Raw genomic sequence first — 9,326 nt, forward strand, 5'->3', positions numbered from 1 at the left:
GCCCAGGGAGTGGGCACATGCAACAAGCCCCAGCCCCTGCTCCCAGCAGCCCTCAGGCAGAGCAAGAAGCAGCCAGGTAAGCTGCAGAGCTCCCCCCGGCCCCAAACAGTCCAGTGGCACCTTTAAGACCAAGTTTTATTCAGGTACAAGCTCTCCCTCCTCTGTGAGGACGGATCTGCAGCCCCCCCCCCATTGCTAGCAATCCAAAACAGTCCAGTGGAGCCTGAGCGGTGGGTGTTGCCTTCTGACACACTTCCGCTGATGTCAGGGGGTGTGGCATATGCAAATACGTTACGCTCCTGTGCACTCCTGCAGGAAATGATCCCTGCTTATACCCCACTTTTCTCTACCCTAAGGGGTCTCAGAGCGGCTTACAACCTCCTTCCCTTCCTCTCCCCACAACAGGCACCCTGTGAGGTAGGTGGGGCTGAGAGAGCTCTGAGACAACCATGACTGGCCCAAGGTCACACAGCAGGCTTCATGTAGAGGAGTGGGGAATCAAACCTGGTTCTCCAGATTAGAGGCCACTGTTCTTAACTACACCACCACAGAACAGTGTGGCACCCCCCAAGATAAATTCCACCCAGTTGATTCTGCACCTCCAGTGGAGACTACGCCCAGTCAGACATAAAACAGTGAAACCACTGAAGGGCTATGCCCTTAATACCAGCCAATGGATAAGAATGGAGCGGTCAACTGTATCAAAGACTGCTGAGAGGTCCAACAGTATCAACAGAGAAGATTGTTCCCTGTCCAACTTTAAACAAAGACCGTCCACCAGTGCAACTAAAGCTGTCCTGGTACCAAACCCAGGCCTGAAACAGACCAAAATGGGTCAAGGGCAGAAATCCTGGAGCTCCTCTGCCACCACACACTCTATCAACATTTGTCGAAAAGGGAAACTGGAGACCGGCCTGTAATTGGCCACCTCACCCCTAGCCTTACTTCAAGCGAGTACATTATGCTGCAGTGTTTGTTAATTTTTTTTAAGTATGTTGTGCCCGATTTTACTGGTCTTATTGTTGTGGATTCCTTTTGAATTATTGTTACAGGAGAGAGTCTTGACTTTCAACTTGATGGAGCAGAGGTCCATCAGTGGCTATTAGCCACAAGGTATAGATAGGGACTCTGGGGCAAGTGATGTTCTGTCATCTTGGTGCCTGGGGGGGTCAACAGTGGGAGGGCTTCTAATGTCCTGGCCCCACTGGTGGATCTCCTGATGGCACCTGGTATTTCTGGCCACTGTGTGATACAGAGTGTTGGACTGGATGGGCCTTTGGCCTGATCCAACATTGGCGTCTCTTATGTTCTTATGATAAAGCATTTGTGGAACACAGAAATCAGGAAGCTGGCGAACGCGACAAGTTGGAATCACAGGTTGCAAGTCGTCTTCAGTCCTCTCTACCTTCGGCTTGAGGAAAAATCCTGTGACTGTTCACATTGTTCTTTGAACGCATCTATGTTAAAACGTTTATAAGGATTTGCAGCATGGTTTATGGAGTGGTTCCTTGTGTTTATATACTGGGATGTAATTTCTATGATTATGTCAAATTTTGTACATTAACAGATATTATTTGTTCACTGGCTGTTTGTTTATTTTTGTTACACAGTTTATAGTTGTTGGTGTTTCCTTCCACTGCGTAATTCTGCTATATACTTTTGATGAAGGTTTTTTTTGACAGAGATCAGATCTGTATATGTATTTCAAGATAGTGACCATGAAGTGCCTATTTACACCTATTCAGAGTAGCATTTGATTGTACATCAATGTGTGCACAGGTATATATATGTAAACAGAAAGCAAACGGGATACTTTTATTGTAAAAAAGGAAGAGACATACATTTCCACTTGATCCTTGGCCGCAGGAGACAAATCAACTTCAGGAGGCAAAGAGCCCTCAAGTTTCTTCTGAATCTTCTCTTCTGTTGTAGAATAAGACAAATCATCTGAAAATGTGGTCTCAGACGTTCACTTCCCCTTGTATTTTATACATTTTCTTACTATACACATAAGCATTCATCATACTACAGAAGCCTGTCTACAATAATACAATCCCACAATTAAGTGACTCCTAAAGGGATTCATAGGTTCATGCAACCATTAAAATATACTGGATTTACAAACGAAGCCTTGATACCACCATCTTTTAGTAGCGTAGTATTCCTTCCGTTTGGAGATGAGCGGACAGTTAACAGATTTCAACAACACTGAAATAATTAGGGGAAATCATGAATAATGGATTGCAACTATTATAAACTTGGGAGAAACTTAACTTGAACTGTAAAGAACATGTACTTTTTCAGGAATCATAAAGGAAGACTTTAAGGATCCGATTAAGCGACATTAGAAATTATAGGAATGGGGGAAAGACTGGAAACAAAGATTTAAGATGAAAACTGTTTTGTAACAGCTATTATTCCTGCCAACCTAGCAGTTCGAAAGCAAGAAATTGCAAGTAGATAAATAGGTACCACTTCGGTGGGAAGGGAACAGCGTTCCGTGTGCCTTGGTGTTTAGTCATGCCGGCCACATGACCACGGAAACGTCTTCGGACAGCGCTGGCTCTTCGGCTTTGAAATGGAGATGAGCACTGCAACCCTAGAGTCGGACTCGACTGGCTTTCGAGCAAGGGAACCTTTACCTTTTTAACAGCTATTATATAAGCCTGATGGAGACTTCTTCCTATATGTCTCATCTCATCCCCCTTGTCCTCCCCCTTCCTAAATGTCCTATATAGTAGGGAAATCAAATAAAAATTTATTTTTTAAAAAAGAGAGAAACTTTTCTCCCACAGTAGCAGAACCAGCTATGAAACTGAGTGGCACTAGATTGAAGACAAGACAAAAGGAAGCACTGCTTCACACAACAGGTTGCTTCTAAAGGCTTAGCTGAGAGAGAGACCACTGGGCGTCATCAGCATGTGTATTTGTTTAGTTGTCACGTAAACCCCCACCCGTAGTTGAAGCAGTGCAGGGCAGACAGAGGCTTTTTATTACCTTGTCTGCTATATGTGAAAATGGGTGCATTCAGACGGGGCGTTTCAGCCGGCATAAACTGTACCGGTTGGAACCGGTGCAGTTTATGCCGGCTGAAACGCGATCACACTTACCTCCTGTCTGCGGAGGCCATCACTGTATGCCCGTCCACACACAGCGGGCATCGGTGGGTTTTTTTTTTTAAACACAGTTTGCGCATGCGCATAGGCAGCCATCCACAGAATGGCGATCGTCACGCATGCGCAAAACACCCCGTCTTACATTTAAAGTTTAAAGACCAAACTGGCCTCCCTGAGGTCTCGGAGTCCTCCAAAACCTTAAACTAAGGACCTTTTCTTTTTTAAAAAACAAACGCCAGGGCGAAGCTTCGCCCAAGCGCATATCGCCAACCTTAAAAAAAATGGCGGGCGAAAATCGGAAGCCTTGGGCTTCTGAACAGAAGTGGCTCAACAACGGTGGAGAGCGATCAGACGGGGGGTAAAGCAATTACAACTGTTGAACTCAGGATACCACCACTTGGGGACCTAGTGGGAGAATACAACGGTTTAAAGCTCTTTGCAACGGTTAGGGACAGAAGGCAGATGTTCGCCGTGTGAGCGCCGGTAAGTACACCGATTCCAACCAGCACCTATACCGTTGCAAATGCCCCGTCTGAACGCACCCTGTGTGTTTTAAGTTACGGCAGAATGACGCTTTGCAAGGCCCTAACCAGAGGTCTACAGACATCTAATCTCTGCAGCCGTGTTGTCCAAGAGGCGCTCTTCTCACCTTGTTTGCTCTGGAGATCCTTCAGTCTACAGCAGAGCTCTTCCACTAAAGTCTCAATCCCAGAGCTCTGCAGAATAATGAATAATGGACATATTATTCAATAGCACATTAAATTACGTCAGTCTTCTTCAAGTGTTCAAAGAGATCCACATACATTATTCAATCTGTACAAGTACTGCCTGGTATATCAATATTATCCTCACCTTACAAAAAAAAAGGGGGGGGACAGAAGATGGATGCAAAGTGAATGGTAGCTTCCTATTGGTCAAGTTGATACTTGTAGCACAGGCTTCCCACGGCTCATGCTGACCACCTTAGTCATTATGCTACACCAGGTTGCGTTCCATTCATAATTATGTCCATTTGCAAAGTGAAAAACAGTTGTGGACAATCCCTTTAGGGCACTTACTGTGATACAGAAAGCTACACCAGATATCAAACGCAGGCCCCGGTCACATATTGCGGGGGGAGGTGTGGCTAATTGCCCCAGTGCAGTTTGATCCGCGATTATGCAATCAGACACGCTGGCAGCACACCACGGGTCCTTCCCTCAGCGCCGGCGGGTAAACGAGGGGCCGGAGGGGAATGTTGCACGCCGGGCCGATCCCACCCCACAACCATTTATGAGTACCGTGGAGGTACTAGTTTTTTAACGCGCATTGTCGGCGGTAAGCCACAGGTGCACTCCACTTCCCAGATGTTGGGGTGTGATCGCGTCCGGATAATCCGCCCACCATCCGTGCCTCTCCCATGGCAACTTTGTCGTGTGACCGCACAGAACACAAATATTTGCAGAAAAACAGCAGTTTTGCTCATCTCCTCCTCAAAATCAGACAGCAGGAGGAGGAGGAGGAGATTGGATTTGTACCCCGCCCTTCACTTGGAGTCTTAGAACGGCTTACAAGCTCATTTCCCTTCCCCTCCCCACAACAGACACCCTGTAAGGTAGGTGGGGCTGAGAGAGCTCTGACTGAGAACTGCTCTTGAGAGAACAGCCCTGAGAGAACTGCGGCTTGCCCAAGGTCATCCAGCAGCTGCAAGTGGAGGAGTGGGGAATCAAACCCCGTTCTCCCAGATTAGAGTCCTACACTACACTACACCAAACTGGCTCTCCAAACTATGTGAAGGTACATTGCAATCTTTGAAACCTCCATAGGAATTGACTGAGACTGCTCAAACCTCCCATACACCAAAATTATAGTTAGGCGACCCAGGGCCCCCCCCCCAATTCTAATTAACAGTGGAGATGTCTTTCCCCACTCCCCTCCCCAAGCTCTCCAACCATTTCGAAAGAGCCGATGCCTCCCCATGAGCCACACCCACCACATTCACTGAAAGCTGCTGTTACTACTGCTCATCCCGTGGACTGAGGAGTGGAAAAGCGGAGTGACTTCCCACACTGCTTTCCCCTCCGTGTTTTCACAGCATCCAGGGGGCTAAGCCAGTTCACGGTGCCCAAAGGGGAAGGCAGGATAATTCATTATTTATGTCACTATCTATTTATTTAAGTCATACCCCGCCTTCCCCGCCGAGGCAGGCTCAGGGCGGCTTACGTGAAAGGAAATACGTAAATAACAATTACATTACCATAAAAACATCTAAAAACAGTTCATTATAAAACAGTGCAGTCTCACAGAGTGCTAGCAGTGTTGTTTTAATTTCATAGCGATGGCAGTACCATATGAGTGCATTCACTAGATTACCTAGATGTTCAGCTCCAGGGCTATTTTTTGGGCAGGAATGGAACGGAGTTCCGTCTGGCTTCAAAGTTGGCCACGCCCACTACAGACAAAACCTCTGCATGCGTGGCTACAGAGGGGAGGTCTGAAGAGCAACACCCCCCGCCGTGACTCCAAGGCGGGCAGGTCAGGGGGGCCCCTGGAAGGATTGGGGAGGTATTTAAATGCCTCCCCGTGCCTTCCCTGGCCTGTCCAAGGGCCGGCTTGCCTGGTCTCTCCGCAGCCGTGGGTGCCCGGGCAAGCTAAGAGAAGGCATGAGTGTGGCCTAATATGCTAATGAGTTTCTGCTGTTGGGTGTGGCCTATTATGCTAATGAGTTCCTGCTGGGCTTCTTCTACAAAAAAAAGCCCTGTTCGGCTCACTGATCTTTCCCGATATAACCGCCAGGCACAGGCTGTCAATAGCAAGCCAGGGCTCTATACATTTCAGTTGTTGGTAACGGTGGCGGATCCTTCGTTGGGGGCCTGGTGGAAGAGCTCCGTCTTACAGGCCCCGCGGAACTGTAAAAGGTCCTGCAGGGCCCTGATCTCTTCCAGGAGCTCATTCCACCAGTACGGAGCCACCCCCGAAAAAGCCCTGGCCCTGGCTGCAGCCAGCCTGGCATCCTTGGGACCCGGGAGGGCCAGTCGGTTTTGTGACCGTAGTGGTCTCTGGGGAAAGGCGTTCCCTCAGGTATGGCGGACCCTGGCCACAGATAAAGAAAGATTCTCTTCCCAACCACCACATGTCTGGCCTACCAGCTCCTGGGAATGCTTGGAGATTCTGAGGGTGATGCCTGGGTGGGGGGTGCTCTTGCTAACTGAGGTGGATCCTCTTGACAGCCTGCTTCTGGCCCCGCTGGTGGACCTCCTGATGGCACCTGGGTTTTGGCCACTGTGTGACACAGAGTGTTGGACTGGATGGGCCATTGGTCTGATCCAACATTGGCTTCTCTTATGTTCTTATGTCTGGGGCAGTGATGTTCTGTATTCTTGGTGCTGGGGGAGGGCTTCTGGAGTTCTGGCTCTGCTGGTGGACCTCCTGATGGCACCTGGGTTTTGGCCACTGTGTGACACAGAGTGTTGGACTGGATGGGCCATTGGCCTGATCCAACATTGGCTTCTCTTATGTTCTTATGTCTGGGGCAGTGATGTTCTGTATTCTTGGTGCTGGAAAAGGGCTTCTGGAGTTCTGGCCCCGCTGGTGGCCAGGATGTGACCACTCCTGGGAGATGCTCCAGGAACTTCCCTAATCTCTATGGACAAGACCATTGAGACGGGGAAATACCTGAAGCATCACCATGGAGGCCATTTTTAATTCTGCTCCTCAGTTTCTTGAGCACGGGAGTTTAGTCACCATGAGCAAACAAATGGCAAACCTACCTAACAAGCCACAGCGGCAGTATAGCAAGTGGTGCTGGGGGGAGGGGGGGGAGGAATTCTTCTCTGACTCAGATACATAATCCAATCCAGGCAAGAATTAGGGGCTGTGATGCTAACTCCCTTATCTGAAGATAAGAGTTTTGGCATCTTGTAATACTTGCTTCTGAGTGCAAGAAATACCAGTGTTGCGGCATTTCTACTTGAAATCGGGCTTACCTTGTAATTAGCTCTTTTGTGGAAGTGCTTAGGGGCTGAACTCAACAATCAGCACACAAGATTGTACAGAGACAGACAGGGCTGTGCGCTATTGGTGTGGGGAGATTCAACAGAGGAGGGCATAAGCAGCTCAACCAAAAATATGAGAATAGTGCGAAGAGAGGAGAAAGGGGAAGTAGATATAGAAGGTATTCCACACAGACCACAAACCCTAAGCATCCCAGATCTACAAATGTAAGATTTGTTTTCTACTTGTATAAATTTCACTGGATTCTATAGAACACTGAACAGTCACCATTCAGTTTTTCCACACACCACTAGCCTTATTAGTAAAGTGGATATGACACACAGACACACACAAGTATGTATGTGTATGCAGGGCTCTTTTTGTAGCAGGAACTCCTTTGCATATTAGGCCACACACCCCTAATGTAGCCTATCCTCCAAGAGCTTACAGCACTCTTCTTACAGGGGCTACTGTAAGCTCTTGAAGGATTGGCTACATCAGGGGTGTGTGGCCTAATATGCAAAGGAGTTCCTGCTACAAAAAGAGCCCTGTTAAATCAGAGGCCCAAAGAGAGGGCAGGAGTCAGTCCTAACAGATGGGAGACCCTCCTGGAAAAGGGTTCGTTTGTTTTTAAACAGACCCCAGTTCTAGGGCCCTCCCCTCTCCCAAACCTAGGGAAAATCTCCGGTGCACGTATGCATTAGGAAAAGAGGAATGATAGCTCTGAGCATACCGCTCAGGAGAAGTGAAATTTAAACAAAAGGGTTGGGTAAGACTTATGTTCAGCCAGCCCATGGAACAAGCGATGCAGAGCGAAAATCTTCCATTGTGGAAAATCTTGACCGCAAATATTACCATTTCTGACCACGTACTGCTGGTAGCAAAAAATGAAGTGTTGGCATGCTAAAAGGAAATGTGAGGGCACCCTCCTAAAGAAAAAAAGAGTGAGGAGAAGTTTGGTCAAAGATGAGAACGTTGGCAAAGGTTTGCCTGCTGCTTTGACAGGAAAGGAGTATGAATCAGACTCAGTACAGAGGTGGGTACAAAATAGCTTGGAGTCCAGTACAATCCTCCCTCTAAGCTGTGGAGTCTGGTGAGCAAAAATTTCTCCTTTGTGAGCTACTGCCATTAAAGTTGTGAGCGAGCGATTGGGCTACTGCATAAATTAGTTTGCTCGGGAGCCCTCCCTTCCTGAGCTAAGACAGAAATGTGTGAGCCGGAGGCTAAAAAGCTGTGAGCTGGTTCACACTAACTCAGCTTAGAGGGAACACTGGTCCAGTAGTAGCTCAGAGACCAACAAGACTTTCAGCATATAAGCTTTCAAGAGTCAAAATCTCCCTTTGTCAGGTACTATGAACACCTTATTGGTCTCTAAGGTGCTACTGGACTAGGTGCTACCGGCTGACCCTGATTAAGTCCTGAGGCCTGACACAACTGGGCTAGCCTGGGTTATCCAGGCCAGGGATTATTAAGTCTCTTAGCAAAATTTAAATCAATTACCCACTCTGTAGTGTATTTTTGAAAACATGTGCATCCTTACTGCTGTAACAACTAAAACATATTAATTTGCAAACAAACAGTGTCTTTACATTGCCCACATAGTCATTTTTATCTACTCCAGAAACAAGTTAAATACATCACAACGGTTGCACATCAAACTCAGGCCTCATTTGCCATGGTTCTTTAGTTCGTTTTGGTCCTGTATGTCTCTTATCCTGTTTTCTTCTGGTTGGGAGGGGGAGTCTGGGAACATGTGAGTATGTGTGTGAAGCTACTTTGCTGGAATTCGCGCTAGCTTGTAACTGCGTTTGTACCGGGCCTCCCATCTCCGGGAAGCATGCGTGCTTGACCTTGGACACCAGACACTGCTAGATACTAAGCTTTGCAGGTGCTGGGGGAGGGTTAACGGTGCACAGTAGATTTTGGCGGGCTGGATGTATTGGTGCGATTGGACTGGTCCTAAGGCGGGGGTGTGTGGCGGGCGGCGGTTTGAACTATGTATAATACCAGAACTGGTGCCAAAGGAGGCAGTTCTGACACCAATTGTCTTAGCTTGAAACATCTTTATTTTTCAGTAAACAAATCCCTGCCAAGAGAGTGTTGCTGGGAGTCAGTTTATTCAAGAGTCTGACATTGCGCTAGTTCTTACTTCATCGGAAGCAGAGCGAAGACACTGAACAGCAGCCTGTTTTTTCATTTCTTCTAGTGTTAGATCAGAGCATTTTTTCTTACTCATTC

At 47.6% G+C, this 9,326-nt stretch overlaps 1 protein-coding gene across 1 annotated transcript in view; it reads right to left on the reverse strand.

The window, feature by feature from the left end:
• KIAA0232 (KIAA0232 ortholog) overlaps positions 1-9,326 on the reverse strand; it is a 55,876-nt gene that overhangs the window by 14,054 nt on the left and 32,496 nt on the right. Inside the window, exons 6-8 of the mRNA XM_015418901.1 lie at positions 9,238-9,319; positions 3,766-3,832; positions 1,842-1,923 (exon numbers count right to left, since the gene is read on the reverse strand). Of these exons, the coding sequence (XP_015274387.1) occupies positions 1,842-1,923; positions 3,766-3,832; positions 9,238-9,319 (231 nt within the window). The remainder of the gene's footprint in view (positions 1-1,841; positions 1,924-3,765; positions 3,833-9,237; positions 9,320-9,326) is intronic.

Source organism: Gekko japonicus, unplaced genomic scaffold (genome assembly GCF_001447785.1).
Source record: "Gekko japonicus isolate JY-2015 unplaced genomic scaffold, Gekko_japonicus_V1.1 scaffold2139, whole genome shotgun sequence".
NCBI classification, from domain to species: domain Eukaryota; kingdom Metazoa; phylum Chordata; class Lepidosauria; order Squamata; family Gekkonidae; genus Gekko; species Gekko japonicus.